Source organism: Scophthalmus maximus, chromosome 7 (genome assembly GCF_022379125.1).
Source record: "Scophthalmus maximus strain ysfricsl-2021 chromosome 7, ASM2237912v1, whole genome shotgun sequence".
Lineage (NCBI taxonomy): Eukaryota > Metazoa > Chordata > Actinopteri > Pleuronectiformes > Scophthalmidae > Scophthalmus > Scophthalmus maximus.
In genome coordinates this window covers 24,708,935-24,734,860 of record NC_061521.1, presented here as the reverse complement: position 1 = coordinate 24,734,860, position 25,926 = coordinate 24,708,935, and the positions used below count along the sequence as shown (strand labels likewise).

At 43.2% G+C, this 25,926-nt stretch overlaps 1 protein-coding gene across 1 annotated transcript in view; it reads right to left on the bottom strand.

Moving 5' to 3' along the window:
* Positions 1 to 2,659: 2,659 nt before the first annotated feature.
* Positions 2,660 to 25,926, bottom strand: part of LOC118315975 (spondin-1-like) — a 77,441-nt gene continuing 54,174 nt past the window's right edge. The window contains exons 7-16 of the mRNA XM_035643707.2: positions 21,261 to 21,325; positions 18,704 to 18,905; positions 14,990 to 15,130; positions 14,298 to 14,373; positions 11,876 to 12,058; positions 6,851 to 7,021; positions 6,066 to 6,233; positions 5,823 to 5,981; positions 4,836 to 5,120; positions 2,660 to 4,635 (exon numbers count right to left, since the gene is read on the bottom strand). Of these exons, the coding sequence (XP_035499600.2) occupies positions 4,472 to 4,635; positions 4,836 to 5,120; positions 5,823 to 5,981; positions 6,066 to 6,233; positions 6,851 to 7,021; positions 11,876 to 12,058; positions 14,298 to 14,373; positions 14,990 to 15,130; positions 18,704 to 18,905; positions 21,261 to 21,325 (1,614 nt within the window). The 3' untranslated portion in view covers positions 2,660 to 4,471. The remainder of the gene's footprint in view (positions 4,636 to 4,835; positions 5,121 to 5,822; positions 5,982 to 6,065; positions 6,234 to 6,850; positions 7,022 to 11,875; positions 12,059 to 14,297; positions 14,374 to 14,989; positions 15,131 to 18,703; positions 18,906 to 21,260; positions 21,326 to 25,926) is intronic.

Sequence of the window (25,926 nt, the reverse complement as noted above, 5' to 3'; positions counted from 1 at the left end):
GAGGTATCAGGATTCCCCAATGTTCTTGGCGATTCCCTCAACTCGAGTCTTTTCCCAACACATTATTTTGTGAATGTAAGGTAACCTATAATGCTTAATACCTTAATAACTAAATAAAACTCAACATTATTTATATTTATGAATGTTCTTACCGTTGAAAAAAAATCCCAGAAAGAAAAGTAGCACGTTATATTCACTCCCTGACCCCTCGGGAAACTACGCCCCCTGCTGTCCACAGTCAACACCTACAACAGTTCTGCTGCTGTAGGGGACAATTGTTACTTACTGTACGGTACAGTTGTTAGATTTCCTGCATATGTGTTCAACACCGCGCCCCCCCCCCCCCAGCCCCGCTTTTGCAACCTGGTTACATATGTAATGAAGAATGACTTTACACTGCAGGTGTGGTTTTATATGAATGTTTTTACATTTTAATCCACAATCTGCAGAAAAAACAAATGAAAACTGCTACAAATCGAGGCTCAACATGACATGACATTTGGAAGGTCACCACAAGTCTGTGGCTGTAAGATTTTGGCTCCAGTATGGCAGCAGGTGCAGGTGCAGGTGCAGGTGCAGGTGCAGGTGCAGGTGCAGGTGCAGGTGCAGGTGCAGGTGCAGGTGCAGGTGCAGGTGCAGGTGCAGGTGCAGTTTGTCATTATGAATAGAGCAGCTGTACAGCTCCTCGACCACCTGAGGGCAGAGCAGGACCAAATATGTCATATAACTGGAAACGGGGGGGGGGGGGGGGGGTGTCACCCCAGCGTTCTCCAAGAATTGAGCAGCAGAGGAACAGTTTGTACCGAACACTACATCTGTCTCAGGCTCATGATGGGCCCTCAGGAGAGTTTATCAATCATTCAGACGCAGCGTCGGCTCTGACGAGTTTATGGAGCCGCAGACTTGGAAGAGGATTATTGTGATGGAAGAATCACATATTTGTGGATTACTATAATTTATGAAGGCAAATTAAAAAAACATCAACATGTGCTAAATGTATAATAGATACGGGTTCAGATGTTCTTCTCAGCAGTGCGGTGGTCATCGGAGGGGTTTTTGTTTTATTACTTTGCGATGAAATAAAAGCTATTTGCAAAAACAACAGTGACCCTGGAGTACATGATTTGATAACTCATAATGTGTCTTAACTAGTGGTGTATTACTTATACTATGTGAAGCTTTAACTCAAGTTTTCTTTTATAACACATTTCATATGACTATTATAGAAAATGAAAATTTGATAAAAACATGTAAATGAGCTAAAATAGATGAAACAAAGTTAAACATTAAAACAAATAAATCATTTAAAATATATGTTAAATAAGTTTAAAATATCTATCAACCTTAAATAATTTCATAATAAGAAATTGTCAACAAATCAAACTAGTTTTTAATAGAACATACTTTATAAAAATTATATAAATAAGACTTTATTTATTTATTACATTTTGGTTTTGAAAAAAATATTTTCTGTAATCTTGTTTATTATGTGTTTATTTTATTGTCCAAATAAAAGAAAAGAAAAACGAATTAAACAAAAGTAATAATTCAAGGTCAATGTACTATGAAAAAAACAATGATTAAAATACCACGGTATAAACTACATGATATGATATTATTTTGATTATTAAAATAAATGAACACATTGTTAAAGGCTGCTACTGTACGTTTTTTCCCCTCACAGCATCATCTTGATAAGAGTCACCTCGTGATGTCTCATGCTTCCGCCTCCATCTAGTGGGGAGGAATTGTCAGTACATTACCAGATATGAGGGAAATGTTAAAACCACAGGAATGAAAGATTATTAATTATCATAACACTTCTTTCCCAATGAGAACAACGTACATGTAGTTTTGCAAAGAACTTATAACATTTGAATGATTTTAGCATTTTATTCTATACAGTTCTACCATGTCATCAGCTCATAATTATCTTAATAAGCCTTTCTTGTATATGTAGATCTCTGACACCATTTCTGACTCGTCCGTCTCTGTGTTATTAATATTGACACGTGAAGTTGGAGCTTGTCGTGTCAGTAATGTTTGAGCTGCAGAACTTCCTCGCTGCTCTCGTCTTCTTCTCAGTCATCGCCAACTAAATCCTCGAATAGAAATTTGATTAATTTTTCATAACAGCCGCCTCCTGTGTCACCCACTGCTGGTCTGCTGCGACACGTCGCGCCAGAATTCACTTAAATCCTATATAATATAATATGTAAATATGAAAAAAGTCATTTAGCGTCAAAAGTTTTTAAAGTCAAACTTAAGATCTACTTTTTTTCAGTTGGGCTTTATTTTAGTTATTACCAATGTATTTCTATATCTCTTATGAATCTTTAAGGTCTTTGATGTTTTTTTCTCACTTTAATATCCTACGTTTATATCGCTGGTTACTTACTTTTGTTCTAGTATTTTATTACTTTAGCCTTTTTAACTTTATTTCCTCATCTCTTTTAGTATTTAATTATTTATCATTATCATTTTATCTTTCTTTCCTTACCTGCCTTTGGTGTTTCCTCATTTTAAATTTCAGTTGGAGGGCTGTTAGTTATTGCTTTTATTCTGTGCAGAACTTTGTCGCATTGTTTGTACAAAAATTGCTGAACATATAAAGTCTGATTGAGTTATTGAAAGTCCAGTTGATAATAAAACAAGTTCATTGTTTTCACATTTACATTCTTTTTATTGTAAAGGTGGTTTCTTACAAAATAGTCACATGATACTGAGGCGAAGAAATGAAAAGTCCTGAAAAGTGGAAAAAATACAAATAAAGTCAATCTACAGAGTTTTTCATGACGACTCTATAATTACAACAGAAAACAAAACTACGATATAATCTGAAATAAAGATTTTACACATCACTGTAAACCTGATGGCAAAACCAGTGAAAAGTGCATTAATAAAATAATGAAAAAATAATACATGAAGGTGTTTTGTGTTTTAATAAACCGAGGCCCTGGTAACAGTCGTGTGTGTGTGTGTGTGTGTGTGTGTGTGTGTGTCAGATACAGTAAGGCTCCGTCTGTTGGTGTGTTCAGGAGGCAGATAACTCAGCGATCCGTTCTACCACAACATCTACAGCTGATCAAACCAAAAATAATCATACATTTTTCTCTCCCACACACACACACATGCTCTACTGTAAGATCTTCTGACGGACAGACGAGACGGCTATCGCAGGTTTTAATGCTACATCCGCTGAATCAACCACAGATAAACAGCAGTACAGTATAGAAAGACTAAAATTTAACAGTATAAAAACATCTCCATTTAAATGTATCTGCTTATTAAGGGAAAGTGTTTTTTTTGTTTTTAGTAATTACATAGAAGTGTCGTTGATAAGTGTTGGTTAGATAGTAGATATACAGTACATCCATAAGACTGTAGAGACGTGGGCATCTATGTCTTGCAAGAAAAAAACAAAAGAAAGTTTGGTTTATTTACTGAAAACTAGATTTGAAAATGTGTCTTTAAAAAACGGAACCAGGAGTGTGTGACACTTGTCTGAGAAAAGGAGGTTTGATTCTAAATCTAATTACAAACTAAATTGAAATCTGTCGAAACGCGCGAAAGGCGACAAATTTGGTCACTAAAAGTTGAAATGGCCGACAAACTTCCTGTTGGTCCGAGGTAATGGCGACCTCTTATTTTTTTCGTAGGTCTTCATGCGATACACGTGCGCCGACCGATCAAATTTAAAGCCGGGAGAAATGTGGTGAGGGGCTCTGTCGAGTCATTTTGCCCGAGAGTCCCTTAAAATATCAAAATTTACACAGATTCTGATGCATGTGCAGAATTTTACAACTTTTCAAGCATGTTCAGGCCCCTCAACAAGCCGATTCAGTGAAAAGAATAATAATAATAATAATAATAGTAATAGTAATAACAAGGGGCCCCTCGCAAGCCTCCTGCTGGTCGGAGCTCGGGCCCTAATAATTCCCTCAGTTACAATAGGTCCTCGCTGCCCGACTTTGTCAGTGACTCGGGCCCTAATAATAAGCTGATCCAGGATTTCAAGTTATGGCAGTTACATGGTATGGTTAACGATGTTTGAGGGAAGCGGTATTACGTCAGCACGTACCCAACACGTTCCCAGGAGAGACCCGTGGCTCGACCTCATCTCACGCCCCCTCGGACAAAATGAAAAGTTTGTGTCGACTGGGAGAGTTTTCTCTTTTTTCCCCCGCCTCAGATTACTGTAAAGATTTATTTTTTTTCACATTTTTTTTGTTGCAGGACACAGATATGTCTCTCTAATACTTCCCTTGTGGTCTAAAGTCAACGTCAGCCCTGTGCACTAAATGTCTACAATGGCTTCACTAAACAGCGCATCAGCCTCTTCTCCGTCTTCACCTCCAACTTTCACAGATCATTCCTTTTCTTTCCCCAGTGTCAAACCGCTCGTTCCCCCGCCCCTCATCATCATTATTTTCATAGCTCAGCTCCTCCTCTTGCAGCTCAGTAGTGCCCCCTAGCAGGGATGAACGTTACAGGCGCGGATCTCCTTCCGGTCCTTGCAGCTGGCCGCCACCGGGCCCTTTGTCCTCTTCTTCACCGTCATGAAATGCTCCTGGATCCCGCCGCCGCACGGCTTGGAGCAGACCGACCAGCTGCTCCACGGCTGCATCCGGCAACCTTGTTGGACACAAACGAAAGATGCGAGATGACGGAGATTATATTATTATATATCATTATACTGCTCTTTGAAGGAAAGCCACGGCTCATGCTTCTTATTTCTTGCCTGACTGACTGAGGAAGTTACACGATCGCTGTGTTTTCAAGTTGTTGTGAAGTTTGTTGACTTTGATTTACATCACAAAAAAAACTTCACTGACCTGGCTGTTCCTCCTGCGCTGCATCTCTACCCTGTTTACCCCGCCTCCTCCTCTTTCCTCCTCCTCCACCACCTCCTCCTCCTCCTCCTCCTCCTCCTCTCTCCTCCTTCGTTTTTGTCCGGCACTTCCTGATCTTGCATTTCTTCCTCTGGATGGTCTCGGGACAAGCGCTGCCGCCGAGCTGCGGCTCCAGTTTGACCATGCGGGTGCGAATGGTGTGTCCCTTGCCGCAGGACTTGTTGCACTCGGACCACTCGGACCACTCGGAGACCATGCAGTCGACGGCTGGATGGAGGGAACGAGGGAAGAAAGGAAGGGGAAGTAAAGGTCAAGATGGTGAAAAACCAGGAGAAATGACTTGTTTAAGGTGAATGAGTCTGGTTTCATTGGTTTGTGCCAGTGGTCGTTCATGTAACCTCACATGAACTTCTGCAAAATCGACTATTTTAAGGGTGTTAGGTATAAGTGAATGTTTAAAAGCACCATAAATGTCTATTTATGTCATTATGAAAGCAATGTATTGGAAGAACACTTCTTCAAAAAAGGGGCAAAATCAAACTGATGGATGCAAAAACTTGTGTAGTCCCAGTGTGTAATTTTGTTAATTTTCTGGCAGCATCTGGTGGTAAAGTTGGAAAACTGCAACCAACGGAGCGACCGACAGGGGACACTTTATGGTGGCGCACCGCTGATTCCATTTCCCGGTTTCCAGCAGCGTCTGAAAATTCGATGTATTCTGGACCGTTAAGTTCAACAACCGCATTCAACACGACGTAGCAAACATGAGACTCACAGGGAGGTCGGGTCCACCTCATGGAACCACATTTAACTCATTCACAGTTGACACCTGAGATGTTTATACTTATTATGAACACATATTTATGGCCAATGTATTCAATTTCTCTGAATAAGTTCTTCTGAAGTGTGTCGGATTAAAATTGCTCACTGGCCCTTTAAGAGCCGTCATGTTGCTGTTCGGTCACTTACGACACTCGGGCAACATGCACTTCTCCGTCTGCTCCAGCTCCTCGGCGCACTGCGCCGGGTCGGACTTCAGCATCCTCTGACGCGTCCGCACGCCGCGCCCACAGGTCACGCTGCACCCGCTCCAGTCCGACCAGGGGGACAGCATGCACGGGATGCTGTCTGCACACGCGCAAGCACAAATTTACAAATCTGTAAATCGCAAATGGTATGGATATAAATAATCAAACCAATTGTAAAACTCACGGCATTCCGGCATCATGCACTTCTCCACTTCGGCCACCTCGGTTTTACACATGGATCCGTCTATGGGAGGCATCTTCACCATGCGCTCGCGTCTTCTCATGCCCAGGCCACAGGTGACGCTGCAGGGGTCCCACTCCGCCCACTCCGTCACCACACAGCTGCTGGGAGCTGCGGGGGAAAGTCAGTACACGTCGGTTAAAGGCGGGTTTTTTCCCTGACGTAAGGAAAGTTATTGCTTGTTGTTGCGACAACATTATCATCTTCCAGAATTAGATAGATGGATAGATAAGTACTTGGTAAAGTACAGTGTTAACAGCAGCACGTATCACACAACACACCAAACAAAATATACAAAATACAAATGTGAAGATATATGAATCGCAAAAATATAAGAATAAGGAATATGAATAAACACAATTTCAGAATCAGTTGCCAGAAATGTGCATATGGAACCTGGCAACAGGAAAGTGCAAATTAATCATATCGAACAACTTTCTTTCACCACACGAACTCTTAAATAGAATAGAGCCAATAACATATATTTCAATGTCATTTTAAAATATTAATAAGGGCTTTATGTACATAGGGAATTGACTATGTGGTGATACTGTACATGCAAAGTAAAGTTATTTAATAATTGTCCAGAGAAACTGAGAAAAACAAAAAAAAATGCAGATACCTACCCTTTACTCATCTTTGATTGGTGGAACTTTTTAGATTTAATATCTCAACAAAAACAAACAAGCAATTCATTCTCGCACATCAGCGTTAAAACGAGGACTCACAGCACTCGTCGTTGACGACACACTTCTCCGTCTCCTCGGTGTGGAGCTGGCACAGCGAGCCGTCCTCGGGATACTGCTTGACGTATCGCTCCCTCGACCTCATGCCCATGCCGCAGGACACGCTGCAGGCCGACCAGCTGATCCACTCCGACATCATGCACGTCGAGGGTTCTGTGCACCGGGGGGGAGACAGGTCGCTGACGTGAGCTCAGCATGTTTTGTTTGTTTTAGTTGGAGAATGATGAAGGAAGCTGTAAACCTCCCTGAGCTCTGTAGGGGCCTAGGTCCTGTCTCGCGAGGGTCGCTAACCAACAGCCTTCCGCCAGGATTGATACGTACACACAGGGTGTGATTTGTGAAAAAAACAGAGGGGGGGGGTGACTCTAACATGTGTCAAGGGGTGGGGCTTTGAACCCCCGACCTCCGCATGGTAGACAGGCGCTCTACCAAGGGTGCAAAAGTCCCGAGCATCAGCCGCTAGCAACGTTTGGGTATTTGAATTGGTTGAAAGCGGGACACGGGACTGTTCAAAAACCGGGACTTATTACAGAGTTTTACAGATAGTTGATGGGACTCAGGACACAGAGTTGAAGACGGATCAGTTCCGGTCACACCGGGACGTATGACGATCACCCTAAACAAGACACTTTCTATCTGTCTAACACGTTCATACATTCCGGCCTGTTGTTCCGCAACCTCAAAGTTGAAGCGGCCATTCTCGTTCCTCGGGAACCGCCCCGGCTCTCTTTTTAATAAGTCACGTTGCCGGAGGGACGCTCCTCCTATTCACAGCACGGGGCCTGAGGGAGTCAAAGTCAATATTCATGACCTTCCGCCGTGTAGCAGCAGCTGAGAAAGTGAACCGTGGCTCCTCTTGGCTTAACAAGGTCTCACTCTGATGTGTTTCATCACTATTAGGGCAGCGCATCTCTTCTAAGATCTGCCCCATTCTTCATTTCCAGAGAGTCGCTGTACGAGTCTGACGCCCCGTTACTGCCTCAACCTCTTTGGCGAGAACAGCCTTGGTTCTTATTAGAAGTGAGAGTGTGTGGAGAAGAGAGCTTCATATACTGTATACATATAAACAGGATTTTAGTTTTTTCTATAGCTGTTGGCACAGATTTTTCTTTGACTCGCAGCACTTGACTCTCTTGACACTATTCCCCCCCATCGCCTTCCATGAGTTAGCATTGCTTACCGGCTGCGGCCCCTAATAAAGCAGAACTAAGTGAATCATTAATAAAAAGACGCAGGTATCTCTCGCTCGGTCGAGATCCCCGGAGAGGCAGAGTAGTGTTTCCGAGGAATATTAATCACCGCTGGCCCTCGGCCTCCTCGTCCAGCCCCGCTGGCGTGCATCACCTCGCTATTATCAATCTGCCCGTGCACGCTGACGGAGCGCTAAATGAAAACAAAGGAGAGGTGCTTAGGAACAAAAAGCTATCTGTGTAGCTGTCTGATAATCGATAAGAGGAGCAGCGGTGAGCCGTGTGCGTGTGAGAGAGGATTCTTCAGCCTTGCACAGCCTCATGAGCTTCACTTGTCTGCCGACTGCTCGGCATCCCGGGAGCGAGGGAATGAAGAGTGAGGGGGGAGAAGACAGACGTCGACTGTGGCTGCCGCTCGGCATTTGTTCCAAACTGACAACTTCACTGTAAATTGGACCAAAGCAAACTCCTGGGGGTTTTGCGCTTGTGTGTGTGTGTGTGTTGTGGGATGGGGTGGGTTGTTGCTCGCAGTAAAATAGCATGAAATTGACAAGTTCGACGGAAAAGCGAAAGACGACTTTCTCCTTCGACAACACGGAGAGAAACAGGAAAAAATGTTGACGCCAATTTGCAAAAAATCCTCTGTGATCGCCGTCGATGCTTGGATTACTGTGAACCGTGAACATCCGCTTGCTCCTGTATCCTAATGAGCATTCAGGAACAGTCAGTAGCAAACAATCCTCCTGTTATTCCTCATTATCCTTAACACAACAGTGAAAACACGGTGCGTCGATTTCCTTTAAAGTCACAGATAAACGCGGTGGAATCCCCGGGTTTAAGCGTTCCTGGATGCAGGAGTCCGCTCAGCGTTAACAGCTAATCCGCATAATCTTTTATGTACCCACCGAAGCAATTAGGGCATCCAATCACCGGTGTTTACTCTATGAAATTAAGGGATTTACAGTATTTCGTGACATAATCTGATGATGTAACTGTATCAGTTTCCGATATGTGTGGGCATCACAGCATCTGCGCTCACATTCGGCTCTAGAGTCTCAGCCACTTGTTTGCTTTCTGTCTTCCTGCTTCTTTGCACACACACACACACACACACACACTATAATCCTTGACAACAACAATTACGTTTCTGAATAAACTAAAAACCGCCGGGCTGTGAAACGTAAATGAGGCTGCAGCGACAAAAGAGCGACAAAAGATCCCATCAGTTTAAAACAAAAGGAACGACCCACAGTCACAGAGTCGTTGTCAGCTGGTAGATAAAAAGCTAAACTTTGATAATACCTCCACTTTAATCTGCTCATTATTTCTAGGGTTCACTGATGGCCCCTTTCGTTAATAGTAGATGAACGATCCAAATTCTAAAACTCGTAGAGCGTTCGAACATAAAGAATGAAACCTTAAGGAGGGGGGACCCAACAACTGGTTAGGGTGCATACAGCATCAACGAATACGAGCATCAGATTCCCAGTTTGACTCCGTTTAGTGTCGTCGTTCCCGTCCTCTCTCATCCCGTTTCCTGTCTCTCCTTCACTATTTCTGTCAAATAAAGGCTAAAATAATTCAAGGTAAAACCACTCAAAGACTTAAACTTGAACACAAAGCTGTAGTTACTGGGGTTAAGCTGCGTTCGGACCAAAAGAAGAAAAGAGTGTTCGGACCAAAAGCGAAGCAAATTTTCTTGAACGATTACAAACGAGTCAATGCAAAGACGCGAATTTAGCATCACGCGCGCGCTTCAGCGTAAGATTCGCAGGACACGATGTCGCCAAAGCCAATCTGCTTTGAGATTCCACCGACGTCCTGACGTTGTATCAGAAAAGGAGTGGGCGTTACTCAAAGAGGTAAATCAAAAATATTGTTTAACTCGTGTGTGTGAAGCCAGTAAGGACACGGTCACACATACGCAAATTTTGCCAAAGTTCGCCAAAGTTCACCTACACGCGAGGCCACGCTGCGGATTTTCTTTGCCACAGGAGGTGAATGTTTGAATTCTCCCCCTCGCTCGCTTGGATTGGAGGCGAAGGTTTACCACTGCTAGTTACGCAAGACGAAAATTTGGTCTCATCACACCATCATACAGTGTTCAGGCAAACGCTGATTGCATAACTTGCCCACCGAGGCTACTGTCTTATTAATTTTTTTTTTATATAAAAAAATTATGCATTTGTTCACTTTCACTTATCAAATGTCGCATCCACATTCATAGAATTCAGATTCAAATTTGTAAAACTGAAGTTATCGAAAACTTTGGATGCAACAATTACGAGCTGAGCTCCCGTGCAGCTGCAGGGCAGAGTCACATCACAGAGCAGCAGAGTCTTATCAGGAAAAGAGTTGACGTACAAGGGGGAAGGATTTGGTGTCAAAGCGGAAAAAAGCGCCTATTTGGCAACATTTTGGATTTACCCCAAATGTCAAAAGGGAACCTGATAGCAGTAATGAGGCAATCTGCAAAGTGGTGAAGGTGGCAGTATTGTGGATGTAACACTTCTAATCTACACACACACCTTCAAGAGTGAGGCGGCGCCGGCCGTGGAAGATAAGATAAACCTTTATTAGTCGCACAACGTGGGGAATTTGCTGCGCAGCAAAGGACGAAGCAAAAAAAAAAAGTGAACGAGCAATAAAAACATCGGGATATTTAAAGACAGGTAGCAATGATCTATACAACGTAAACAAGATTGTGTACAGACATAGAAAGATATTGACAGATATTGAAAGTTCAGTCAATACTTAATTTTAAATGACACCGAGTGAATTATTGCTGCAGTAGTTTGGCAGAATCCTGGTGCCTGTGATCTACAGGGAGCAGTCGCAGTTTGTTAAAGTCTAACAGCGGCAGGAAGGAAAAAACCTGCGACACCGAATCCTTCAGACACTTTGGGTGAATCCGCCCGTCACTGACAGATCAGAGTGAGAGCTCTTCTCTCCACGGCGATCGGTAGCACCTGTGTTGTCTGGAGTTTATTACCCGGGGGGGAAGGAAAACTTTCAAACCTTGGCATCTTCAGTAACCAAATTCATAAATGCATCTTTGAACTTTAAACATAATCTTTACTGTTATCTCTTAAACTACTGCATACGTTAATCTCAACATTCGAACCTACCCTCTCACAAACACGCTCCTTTACGCAATGTTAGCATGTTTAACAGGTGGACGATTTTTACTTCCTTAATGTAGCATATTAACATGCTAACATTTGTGTTTCTTATCACTTAAAATGATGGACAGATTGGTGTTGCCATCCCAATGAGTGTATGTATAAAGATTAACGACATAACAGCTCCCAAAAAGTGAAGCCAAATCCTCGGGATCGCCCCCTGGTGGGTGGCTGAAGTATAGGATATGACTGCAAGTCAAAGTAATGTCCTTTGGAGCCATGGAGACTTATTGGCGCGTTCACACCGGACACGACGCAAATTGTCCGGGCGAGTAGATTCCATAAAAAGTCATTGGTAAGACGCCACTAGACATGTGATAGGCAATTCAGCGTTGAGATCCTTCCTCCGTCACTGACGTCAGACGTCCTGTCATTGAATCGGAAATGAGTATATGTGAACACCCCAAGTTTTTTGATACGAGTCGCTATTTGTATCGTGAGCAGGTGAAGAAGGAGAAGGCTCAGTAGAACGTGAGCAAAAAAGTTGTACGCTAGCTTTAGCCCCAGTTAGCACAAGCGCTTTGTGTGTCTTTCCCATCGGCATTCCTGTCTGCCTTCTTTTTCATTCAACAGTTCAACAGTTACGTGTGTTTGTTTGTTCGAGTGGTTTGTTGGAGAAAGTGGAAGGAGTTTACCCTCAATACTGCATCCATGGCCCATGCAGGGCTGGAAATCTTGAGTGTGCGGACACGGCACGCTGAGGTCCAGCTGGGCCTTCAGCATCCTCTGCCTCATCCTGCGGCCTTTTTCACACGTAGCGCTGCTGCATGCCGACCAGGGAGACCAGCCCGAGTAGATGCACGTCTCCGGTGTGTCGTCTGGGAGAGAGAGAGACAAGAGGGTGATGGTGGTTGAATGTGCTTTTTCACAAAACATACTTTTCTATGTGATTCCTCTAAAGCAGCTGAGCACTTTTCCTCAGACAGAGGAGGGGGTAGGTTTGAAGGGTGTGTGGGTCGGGGAGGACTATACTAACGCTGATTATTTAACATCGTATCCAAAGGTGATAACCGCAGGTAGTGGACCACAAGAGGCCACAGAGAGACATCTGAGGGGCAGAGGCGGGAGCGGAGGAGAGAGAGAGAGAGTGAAGAGTGTGGAATGTCTTGTCCAATTATCAGTGGGAGCAGAAGTACAAGAAGTAACAGGAGCACTGGCTGCAATTAATAATGCTCTCCCGGGAGTTCAGAGGCGGAGAAAATGAGGGGAGAGAGGAGAGAAAAGAATACATCATCGGGCCCTCGGGGAGAAACCTGAGAGCGTCCAATTCTCTGGGATAAAGGGTAATGACAGAGGATGAGAATGAGGAGAAGAAAGGTAAAGGGAGAGAGTCTGGCTGATGTGCGTAAGTGGAAGCAGCGAGGCTCCGGGCACACCGCAGGGACCGGCTCCCATAGATGCTCGTCATCTCACGCAGCGAAGTGGGAGAACAAGAGAGGACAGGTGGAGTAAGAGACAGAGAGGGAGGAGGGAAAGAAGCAAATGGTTCATGACTGACTGAGGAAGACAGTTATTAGGCGGCAGGAGATCCTTGTTAAGAAATTCTGCAGTGTGGGCAAAAATCCTGCAGCCTATCTTACCTATAAAAAGAGGCATAAAGCCCCAACGTGCAACACAAAGACTGTTGTGCATCGGTCGCCGGTTTAGCCGCTCTAAGTAAGGTCACAGCGCCGATCGATTTCAGGGCTGAGTTATACCAGAAAAGAACTACAATATGTTGCAGCAGAATATTGGTTGAACCTATCAAAAAATCTGTTATGTCTTCAATTCAGTTACAGAATACATAAGCCTAAAGAACATAGGCTAGGTACCGTTAGGCATAACAAGCCACATTAAGATAAAAGCTCTGACTCATTCTGGGGGGGGGGGGGGGGGGGGCATCCTGGCAAGTTGCATGACGCATCCTCCGGGTTGCTGTGTTATCCAATCCACTATCCATGTCTCACACAGGTGTAAAAATTGGCCTTAAAAACCCCGGTTGACTGCAATGTCGAGCAACTAGAGTATTTTAGTCAGGCCTCCAGGGAAGATGGCAGGTATGGAGATGGTAAGGTAAGGTAGGTAGATAGGTAGGTAGATAGATAGGTAGGTAGGCAGGCAGGTAAGGTAGGTAAGATAGGTAGGTAGATAGATAGGTTAGGTAGGTAGGTAGGTAGATAGATAGGTAAGGTAGGTAGATAGATAGGTAAGGTAGGTAGATGGGTAGGTAGGTAAGTAAGGTAGGTAAGATAGATAGGTAAGGTAGGTAGGTAGGTTAGGTAGGTAGGTAAGGTAGGTAAGATAGGTAGGTAGATAGATAGGTTAGGTAGGTAGGTAGGTAGATAGATAGGTAAGGTAGGTAGGTAGGTAGGTAAGATAGGTAGGTAGATAGATAGGTAAGGTAGGTAGATGGGTAGGTAGGTAAGATAGGTAGGTAGATACTGGAAAATTCCAGGAGTGGCAAAACATGAAGTGTGAAATGCAGTGTGTTCCAAAAACTTGCTTCGACAACTACAAAAAAAGTGACTTTTATTTCAGAAAATACGGCGAATGGTACGATTTGTGATGTTAAAATGTCCCAAGCTCTGCAGAAACGTCACTGTCCAGCGTGACAGGACCACAGAATATTAAGTACGTTTGATAAGGGCAGAACTTGCTCCAGACGCGGTTGTGTTACTCTGCAGCGGTGGGACGCCCGCCATCTCACAGCAGGGGCGACGACAGGGCCCCGGCCAGATGTGTATGCTGACATGTCTGACCTCCCATCTGAGACTCAACTTTAACCAGCTGTGTCTTCAATTAGCTAAGTGGGTGTCCTTGATCATCACAGGACACCGAATCCCCCACACTGTCTGCGAGCTACACAACTCCATAAAAACATGGATGTTTAGCAAACAGGGTGGAACTGAAGAATCCGTCAAGTTCAAAGAAAATTAAGGAATTTAATATCAGGTAATGACAGGGACTGGATAATTAGATGAACACAGCGCCAAGCCCTTTTTGGTTCATCTGTTTCGGATTCTTTCCCCTGCAGCACTGTTATTATGAAAGGATGATGTGGTAATTCATGTACTTTACCTTCCTCCTTCTCCTCCTGTCCAATATCAGCCACAATGTCATCTATGGTGTCTGGGACCACATTACATTGTTCCCCCTGTGGACACAAGAAAAAACGGGGGTCATACACATCATCATAACACACACATAAAAGAAATGTCTATCCAAGGGCTTCTTTCAAGATGAAGCAATCTTCTAAATAGATTGAAAATAGCAGAACAACCCAAACTATATCTCAAGGTCGACAGCAATCAGCTTTTTCTGTAACTTTCAACTCTCTCAGATGTCACAGTGAGATGGAGGTTGGATGAAGTTTAATCATTTGTCATCACATATTAGTAAGTATGAAACTTTGGTCACGTGATAAATCTGAAGGTGACATGACCAATGACGGCAGCCAAGCTAGCCCTAGGCCTAGCAAGCTAGTTTGCTAGCATGACAGTCAGCAGACCACCATTAGCGATTTGAACCATTATTTACCTTTTATACATTATCATTGACCATGTATTTAATTTTTTTTTATAAAATGTGTTAATAAACTTCACTTTAGAGCTGCAAATTTGAGGAAAATATCTAAATATAACTACATTTTCTTTCTTACCAATATTGCTATTGACAATGAAATTGCAATAATTTTGAGTTTTAAGAAGTTATTCCTAAATCTTATTCACATATACACGCACACATATACACTCTTACATACGCCATTTTACCTTCCTAGCAATGCGTTCCACCACCAACTTAGCCACAGGGGTAATTGCCCCTCCCTTGGGGTCGTAGAAGGGGCTCTGGGGGTGGTCCAAACTGGTCAGCGGTCGGATCTTCTCCTGAGGGATGGTGGGCCTGTTCGGCGACTGAAAGAGGGTGAGATGGGGAAGTAAATGTAAGCAAATACGACAACGGTAACGGACATGACGAAGGTGAAAAACTCTCCAAAGCCTTTTTTAGCATCTTACAGCTCATTGTTTTGAATTCATGGCCCCCGATTGAACTAGTTTGGCTTTGTCTCAGCTGCAGCAGATAGATGTTTCTGGCAAAAAAAGCTTTGTAAGGCGACTTTCTGCTACCTGCCCAGCACCACACGGAACATATTAAGTCAGCTACTATGATGGTGAATAATGGAGGTAGTGGAGACCAAAATAGAGTGTATATATTGGACTTATAATCAACAAGTTAAGGTTAAGGTTGCTCCTATCTGCTTACTTTGTAGAAACGCCAGTGTTTGCGAACATGTTTGTCCTTCAGTTTTAGATAGCAAGGCGACAATATCAGTGTTGTGTAGTCGCTTTACCTCCAGGTAGCCGAATTCAATTAATACAGCTTTTAGTATCTTATATATAAAAGAGCTGATGCCAATGGAAAACTTAAAGCCCTCTGTACCCTTTCTTGAAATAAATAATATTTCTGAAAAGATTGCACATGGAGTGGACGTGGACATGAATTTAACCCGCAGCAGAAGGCACCTCTGCTGCACTGAACATCAAATCATAATTATTATTTTTCCTTTAGCACTACAAGGGGCCTTTCAGTTTTCACAGTCATCTCCCCAGGTGGGTGTATTCAAGTTCTCAATGTGAATCTAAAGGTGAATAAGCTCTGACAGCTCTTTAACAATCGGAGGGGGGGTGTAAATGTACGTGAGCGAATAAGACGCCACGGGTGAAGATCAGGTCAAGATTTGAAGGGGAAGTATTCCCACACTCCCGCATTAGCAATGTGCAAATCATGCACTCTGTGGGTAAATTGGTCGGCGTCCTCGAGGAAAACATCTGTTCTTGTATACTGGCAAACCAAATGTGCCTGAGGGGAAAAGAGAGTGCGAGTCTTCCGCTTAGGGACGGTTAGAATAATCAAAGTTAAACAGCCAAAAATTTAGGGCTTGGGAGTTATTTGTGTGACAGGGAATGCAAATCCAATAGAAGCATACAGTGTACGCATTTGTCTGCGGAAAAAGGCTTCTTAAATGAGGACAACATGATTTCTCTTGAGGGAAGGAACAGCAGAGCAGCGGGAGACCAAGCAGAATTAATCAAATGTAATATGCGAACAATAGCTGCCTTGTTTTTTTTTTTACTCCTTTCTGGCCAAAAAGAGAGGTGGGTAGCTGTCAGGGGCCTGAGAGAGGCTCCCATCAGCCATCTGGTCCGGGGCCTCTTTTCTGTTTGATCTCAGTATGCATTATGTATATCCATTTAAACATCCCTTTAATAACAGATTCATTGCATTGTTTCCAGGCGTGTGTGTGTGATGGCAGAGTTTGCACTTACTGCTAAAGTTAAAAAAAAGAGAAGAACCTAGGGTAAAGCGATAAAACATGACAAATGAATCATTCTCTTTCTTCTTCCATCTTAAATTAATGTTGTAAACCAACTTTTTTTTAAACCAACTTTTGATTTGATATATGCGCCAGCACTGAATAAGACAAAAGGAAGACAATCTACAAAGGGAGAATGGATATGAAGTCAGATCCTCATCTACAGTGCTGTTAAAAAAAAGAAAGGTAGACAATTCTCTTTGTAGTTCGCGGGTTGACTGAAAGTTTTTCCTCTCTACTTGGATGAAAAGATCCTGTGCGAGAGGCAAACAGAGGACATCTTTCACTTGTTCGAGATAATTGGAAGTTACAGCATTTTTCTGCAGACCAAAAGAAACTCTGTCTGGAAGATGTGTAATGCCGCCTCTCTGTCTGTAGGTGGCAGATATTTTAATATCGGCAGTGTATAATGAATATATCATGTGGCGTTAAACTTAGAAAACGAAATATGTCATTTTCAAAGGGGACGCTTTACGTCATAAGCTTGAAAACAGTAGATTAACGTAAAGGCATCGCTAAGTTATATTGCTATATTCCCCATTTTATACACATGATTCACATACATCCACAATAGCACAACAGTGTATAGCACTATACATGAGAAACAACATGTACTTCTATGTTGAGGGATAAGAAAACCGTCTAATTGTCACATTTTAACCTGCTCAGTACGATGCTGACTGTATTAATTATTGTCCAATGACTGCCAGTGTGGGTCAGAGAGCTAAGGGACAAATTAAGGCTATTTGACACGAGGCCAAAAAAAAAAAAGACCCAGATAAGTCACTTCCACATCTAAGACGCAAAAGAAGTTGAATAGAAAGAGCTCTGGTTTTGTGTCTGTGAAGTTTTTGAAAGGTGTTTACCACCTCCCTTCAGCCGGATAAGCTCTTTATGCTTATTCAGGGGCTTGCAAACTATAAATAAATCGCTGTAGTCTCCAAACAGCGGGTGAATATGGATGAGCTCCTTTTATACTAAGGATGTAGGAAACTACAAACACAATAACGGAGGTGGAAGTGTGCTGTGATGGCAGTTTAATATAAAGGCTGCCAACGGATATTGAGTTATACGCCTTTTGATAATGTGCAATATACTTTGACTGTCAGCTGTCAATAATAGCAACGGATTTATCTCTAACAATAAAACTATACCACTGCTCCTTTTAAATAAGGTCAGGTAACACAAGTGCCACTGATGTAACACACCTTCAGTGGCCATTTTGTGGGTCTTTACTTCTTAGCAGCGGGAAGTGTGACCAACTCAAAAGAACTAGGTGTGCTTAAATGTTTGTATCTGGAAAGTTAAATATAACATTATTCAACAAATGCATACATTTAGATAACATTAGCTAAAGCTATATGTTAATTGGTTATTATGAAACAAAATTATTCTTCTCTTCACACATTAGCTAACGCAGATATGCTAATTTGCTAAACAATATCTCTCTCTACAAACACATAACTTCAGATAGCATATCTGTTTTAGCAATGTTAATTTGTTATTAGGAAACAATATTTTCTCTACAAACACATAACTTTGGCTAACATTAGCTAAAGGTATATGCTAACTTGTCCTTGTGAAAAAACATTATTCCAATCTAAAAACATTAGCAAACGCAGATATGCTTATTTGTCGTAACAATATTCCTCCCTGCAAACATGCAATGTTAGATAGCATATATCTGCTTTAACTAATATTAATTTGTTAATTAGGAAACAACATGTAATTTTAGCTGACGCAGATAATTTTGAGGAAACAATATCTACACACCAAATACATAACCTTAGATAGAACATCTGAATGTTATTAGGGAACAGTATCTTTCTTTATGAACACATGACTTTAGCATTAGCTGAAGCAGATCTGTTAATTTGTTTTGAGGACATGACAATTTGATCATCGCTGACCATCAATGGTCAGCTGTGTGATATTTGAATTACCTATAGAGGCAATTGGCTAACGTTTAGAGTATGGCTATTCTTTACAGGCGTGTGGTTCAATGGGGAGCCCTGGTCCTCCATGATGACAACGGCTTCAGATGTTGCACCTCCCCGGTTTCTTCCGCCTCCAGAAAACGTGTGAACTAATGAGGTAAAGTAGGATAGACTACCTCATACGTGACACCACCGTCAGTGCCTGCGTCCCAGGGAATGAGGTCCGTCTCCAGCCTCTGCACCCAGCCACAATCCTTGGTGCAGAGATCCTCTCCCGAAAGCCCCACGTTCCAGTCCGGACTGGGCCCGAGCATGGTGAGGAAGGACATGAGGTGCCGGGTCCGGTCCACAGAGAACTCTGCTGATGGAGCTGCTCGCCTGGTAATGGGGTAGGGGGGAATATAATTAATAATAAAAGAAGACATTGTATTTAATGAGGCAGCAAGTATGTTTTTAACATAATCATCTCAGGAGAAAAAAAAGTCCTTTGTACAAACATTCTGCAATAGCAGGGTATTTTTTTGGGGGGGATAATTATTTGAAAAATGGCCAGTCCTGATGTCATGACCTCTGACCTGAGTCCCACCCTGCTAATTGCTGGATAAACGAAGCTCTGGAATATCCAATTAGAGGCAGGAAATAGCTCATAATGAGGTATTCTCTCTTTGCATGTCTAAATCCCACTCAGTGTAATTATAAGCAAAAAAAAGTTTCTCGGGTAGAAAATTGTCTGGGGCATCTTAATCACGATGGCCGAACCAAGACATACATACAGAAACAGCTCTTTTAGGAAAACATGACAACTCTGCAATGCAAAATTGAACAAAATTAGCTCATATTTCATACTCTGTGTGTGTGTGTGTGCGTGTGTGTGTGTGTGTGTGTGCACATGTATGTGTGAATGTTCTCATTAGTAAAAAAATAATAGTGGCACTATATATTGCAAATGACAGACAACGCTAGGGGGGGCAATTAAACAGATGTTTGGTGAAAGATACAGTGCATTAGTGTCTGTGTGTGTGTGTGTGTGTGTGTGTTCATGCCCATGCTGTGCTTAGGGCGGGAATTGGCATAAATTTGTAATTGCTCTTGAACTAAATCCAAAGTGAGCACCGGATGCCAGAGAGCGCGACCACATCCAGGCAAGTCAGTCTGGCTTTTTCAAGAGGTGTTTAAAGGACGACATCATCATTTTTATTTTTTCTCCTAACAAGTAAATTAGAATTCATACAATAGTATTATAATTATAATTAAATTGACAGTCATTGGTCATTGGGTCACAAATTGAACCCCTTTTTTCACCCTTTCCTGCTAATTAGGAATTTGATGCGGCGCATAACAAAGATGAAGACGTGTTGATGCATTATCAAAGATTTCAGTAACAAAGGAATTAAACATGCATCTTTAATTGTTTCTTGATATTTACTTGTATGTCCATTTTTTTCTTCATATATTATAATATCCAGATCACTTAATAAGAGTTTTGTTCATCTTTGTTTACTTTGAGCCAAACTGATTCAGGTTTTACTTTAGAAAAAATAAATATCTAGACTAAGTTTTTCTCTCAGGAAGCTCAGGCAGCTTCTCAACAGAAAAAAAAAGATGATATATTGTTTTGTGGGCCTCCAAAGTATGAACTTCTTCATGAACAGAGGAAAACCACTCTCAGCGCTCAGCTGGGCCACCAGAGCAAAAACACTTCACAAACAAACAATTTAAAACACTGTCGAGTTTCTAAAACCTATTTCCTCAAAAAAAGTGGGAGTGGGGTTTTCATCCAGCAGTCACATGCTGTATGTGACTGCTGGATGAAAACCCCACTCCCAGATAACAGACTTGGAGAGAACATGGCTGTTGGGGGAAAACAAATCTGTCCTGACTCTTAGACTGTTTGGTCAAGTCGCAAGGTTGGTCGCCCTTTGTCCTGAATTTAGAGACAAAGCGTTTCTATTGAGATACTACGGAGCCATTTCTGACGTTACTCTGGTTTAAATGAGTTAAATACACCGACGAACACCGGAGATAGGCAGGTTTTTGGGGACACCCTGATGCACTGACCACCTGTTGATCCGTGTAACGCACCAGAGATCTCATATATACATTGATCTCTTGTATTAAATACTTCTGCTCAACACGATCCACGGTCTCCGTCTTCCTGACCCTTTCAACTGCATCAATTTTTTCCATTACAATGACCCAACAAATGACCAGCAATTCCACCAACATCTCAAGTGTGGACGGTGTTCTCTTTGGAAAACAGTTAAATGTGCAGAGAGCTGATGAAAACAACAATATAATGATTAAAGACGAGTGTATAGCACAGAATAAAGACTTGCAGTCTGATTTACTGAGGCAGGTGCAAGGAGCTTTATAATAATTAGAATCACAACCCCTCCTTCAAATTTGCGCTCTGTGTCCAACACTCCTTATGATCCATATTCATCAGATCCCCCGGGGTAATTCCCCCCGCAAATAAGTAATACATCAGAAATTCAGTAGGCTAATAAATGCAATCTATGTCAAATGTTCCACATAAATACTGACCCAATCAAATTACCAGCACCAGCGATCAATAGCAGAATTGACTCGTGTACCTCAGGGGACACTAATGCAGTCGGGCCTGTCAAGCTGGGAAAATACATTTCTGCTTTTTCAAAACAAACGTCTATTTCGGTAGAAGAGCAGAGCAGAGCCCCTTTGCCTTGAAGGAAAGTGACGCTGAGTGATACTCACATGTTGAGCGGCTGCCACGCCGGCCACTGAGCCTTAGTCTTAATGACCGTCAGCACTTCATCTCCCTGCCGAGAGAAGGAGAGAAACACAAGAAGCAATTGGTCACCACATTGACGGCTATGAAGGGACTTAGAAAAAAAGAAAAGAAACATTGGCAGAGAACAGACCCCCCCCCCCAAAAAAACCCCCTGACAAACGGACACGAGTGAGGGCGAGTACTGTCATCCGAGGACGGCGGCGAAGCGTATTTCACTTTCCAACAGGACTTAAGAAGCTGGACTCGTCTCCTGTCGGCACCAAGTGGCTCGCTGCTTGTTTTATAATGGCCGTCCGTCATTGTGGCGGGGCAGCATCACTCCGCAGCCCGCTCACCGCCGTCCGCCGCCGCCCCTCTGTGGCTTTTACGGGCCACTTTATGGGCCGAACAACACATTATCATCCGCCGTAATGAATCGGCTGTATTTATACTTTGGCCGGAAAAAAGGCAGGAGGACAAATGATGGATTGAGTTTGCTGCAGCAGTTGATTGGGACTGAATTGAAAAGTCCAAAATGTGCCCTCTCTGGTTTAATAAGAGGCTTTATTGCATTTTCTCCACTTCCCCTCCTTTTTTGTCTCCTTTCTCTATTAAACACACGCACGCACACACACACACACACACACACACACACACACACACACACACACACACACACACACACACACACACACACACACACACACACACACACACACACACACACACACACACACACACACACACACACACACACACACACACACACACACACACACTAACACACACAAATAACAGCCTCAGTTTGGGATATGGGAAATAGAAAATCCTTTTTTTTCTGCATGACTGAAGGTTCCAGAGTTGCCTTGAAAGCCTCCTCTCTTCCCTTGGGCAGTGTGGAGAAAACAAGTGTGCGTCTGTGTGTGTGTGTGTGTGTGTGTGTGTGTGTGTGTGTGTGTGTGCCTCTTAGACCTCACACCATCCGTGCGCACACACATGCACACACACAGAAAGATGGATATGTTTATGAATATTGACATCCAGAGACACGCACACACACGCAGGAACACACACACTGGCACACACACACACACACACACACACTCATAGGTACGAAGACTAATGAGCAGCGGGTGAATTCCCCGACAGGTACGGAGGCAGTCAGAGACAACAACAGTAGACCAAAAAATGTATGGTTCCACGAGCAGCGACGCTGGATTATCTTTTCAAACAAGTATTATTACAAATGAAAAATTCAAAATAAGGGCTGAAGTTTGTGTGACAGGTTGCCAGCCTGAAACAAACACTCACTCTGCACTGTGACTGTCTTTTTTAACCTGTCACATTCTACTTTAGTTTGTTTTTATTTTCCATTTTTGATGACTGTATTTAAATGTAATTTAATATTTGTTTCTTCCCAACTTCTTTTAGTGTTTTGTGTAAAGCACTTTGAACGTTTGCCTTGTTGTTGAAACGTGCTATAAAAATAAACCTGCGTACAATTTAGTCTCCATTTAACCCAACTCCAATCTGCATGTGTTTGGACTATGGGAGGAAGCCAGAGTAGGTTGGTCCGAACAGGGATTCAAACCAAGAACCTTCTTACTGTGAGGCGACAGGTCTTACCACTGAACCACCGTGCCGCCCTGTCGTGGAGCATTTAACAGCGTATTGATTTTGAGTTGGTGGAGACCAAAACAGAGCTGGAAGGAGAGTTAATATTGGACTTACATTCATCAGGTGGCTACAAACATGACATCTAACAAATGCTAATATTGCTCCATAGCTAATAAGTTCAAAATATAATTTCCAAAGCTGCCAAGTGGATGAAAAAAATACTAACATAGGTTTGACCAAATATGTCCATTTATTCATTCATCCCAATGTTTGAGTAAGGTTATGGATTCTTCGTTCGACCCAACGTTATCGTCGTTCAAAGATCTGACCTGAAGAGCTTCCACGTGAAATACAAAGAAACATGATGATGTGTATCTGAGAATCCCAGCTTGCAATGCCTGCATTTCAATACGCTACCTCTCGGTTTTTCTTTGCGTTTCGTCATATTTTTGAACGACAAGTGAGACAAAAATTTTGAATTGTCTTCCTGGGCTTCACTTCCCCTCGCACTCCCTCGCCCATACAGATCAATGCTCTCTCTCTCTCACACACACACACACACACACCCAGGGATGGGAGGCTGAACTGATCAGGGATCAGCATGTTGCATGTGTGGAAATTGCTGGAGGTGTTTCACCAAAGCCGCCGACTGATACAGAGACAGAGATGTGTTGAGATCTACGTCTACACGTCTCAGATTCCCTCCGCAGGCGCTGCGAACGCTCACGGGCGCGTTTGAGCTTTTTGGAGAATCAATGGTCGTCCAGTCTGCCCGAGACGCATGACGTAACTCGAGTGTAAACCGGGTCCTGCTGCCGAAGAGGGGCGTTTAGAAGTTAATTGTCGTTGGAAGTATTCAATATCGATTTACTCCAATAAAATCCAGACATTTGTCCGAGGACATTTCTGTGGCGTCTGGCCGGAGCAGCAGGAGGCAGCGTAGAGTTTCTGTTTACAGTCATCAACACGCCCACTAGCTCACTGTGAATTCAACCGTATTGTCACGTGGGCTCACCCCATATAATGAAGCCAATGCGGAAGTGCCTGAAGCCTGTATTCTCTGGAGTCACCAGCAGAGGGCGACTCCACTGGTTGCTTCTATAGAAGTCTATGAGAAACTTGACTCTACTTCTCACTTGATTTATAACGCCAGTAAACATTTTACTGAGGAGTTTATGGTTCAATCTGCAGTTTCTGCATGAAGTTCATTTTGTAAATAATTGTCCATTTAGAGTAAAATAGACGATAAAGCAATGCATACGTTGGGGTGTGATTGACAGCTGGTCTGTCCAATCGGTGGATGGTTGCAGGTGTGCGTGGGGGAACAGTGGACGAGCTCTCAGTCAGGCCACACCCCCAATTCTACGTCCGGTTGCACAAAAAACTAAATGGCGAAGGTCAAAATGATAAACTAGAGGCTTCAAGAAAATCCAGGAAATGTTCCGGAAAATGTCCAGAGCAACATTTGTGTTTTCACATGCATAAAATTTCGGGGAAATGTTTGGCCCTCCGTGTAGAGCATATCTGAAAGCAGCTCCAGTCCGTCGGAAGTTGGGGGCGGGGCCAGTGGAAGAACTGTGTCCGTCAACACACCATTTCACACAGCGCACTGCAAATCTGTCAAAAATAGAATTATTTTGACGAACATGTCCAAATGAATAATCAATTAAAAGGCCACTTATTCAGCGATGCACGACGCGCTCGCACACGACAAAAACCCTTTTAGCCGCAGTCGCTCGTGTTTTTCCGACCTCGCCGTCTCTGGCGGCTGCAATCACTCACTTTCCAGATAAATATTTTGAAAGGATAAACATGTTTAAGGGTTTTTCTCCCCATCGCGCTCTCACTCCGCTTCTCACTATCTGCCATTATCGGCCGCATTAATGCTTTCGCTTCAATTTAGGCTAAAAGAAAGAAGAAGAAAAACATCCCATTCCCGTGAAACAGCCCTGCACATTTTACGGCGGCCCCTCAGCCGGTACCATGTAATTCACAGAGCTCCGTGGAGCCCGGTAGGAGATGCAAATCTTCCTGTAATGGTCTTGTTTGTTTATAGTAATTATTGTAATGGTACAAAATGACTGTGATTTAACAGTGTTTAAAGGCACATAACATTTTCACCAAATGTTTCTCAGAAGAGAGAGGGAGGGAGGGAGGGAGGGAGGTGGAGAGGCCGGTCAGGTGAAAAGAGGAGGAGGAGGAGGAAGAGAGGCAACAAGCATTAACATGCAAGGTGAGACGGGGTGGCGGGGAGGAGAGGGTGAGACGGGGGAAAGTGATATGTGAAAAGGAGGCAGGAGAGCCAGAGGAAAGGGTGAAGAAAAAAGACCGAGGAAGAGACACGTTAGGAACGAGATGGAGGTGGAGACACGGCAGGGAGGGAACATGATAAGAAGGTTGTTAATGGAAGGAGAGAGTGATAACCTAGAGGTGAAAAGAGAGAAAACACACAGCTACACTGATTATATTCAGTCCATTCTCCCATAACACCTCCTTCCCTCCATCCTTCCCTCCATCCTTCCCTCCATCCTTCCCTCCATCCTTCCCTCCATCCTTCTCCTCTCCATCCGAGTCCTTTCATCCCCACCTTGTATCCTCTTTCCTTTTCCCGGCGACTTCCTTTCTCATAATTCTCACTCTATGTCCTTAGAATGTTTTCTATCCATCCTCCTTCTGGTTTCATGTCTTTTAGCCTCTGAACTGCACCTGAACAACACGCAAACCCAACCATTAGTTGATTAACTGACGCAAACAATCTATCGATTGAACAACGTCTGCAACTTGTTAACAGTTTCATTTATGAAGAGAACATTTTTTCAAATGTGAGGATTTGCAGGTTTATTTCCAGCGCGTGAAGGAGCGATGTGAAGAACTCTAAGGAGTTGGCCGGTCTGAGGTACAGGTGTGAGATGGGGACAGTCCTGGTCCACATCAGGGATTCTGCGCTCGTGCCCCTTCTCCACCGAGGCGGTTCGAGTTCTTTGTGTTTTTCGACGGCCAAAGAACTGGCTCTCAGTCCAGAGTGCCACCAAC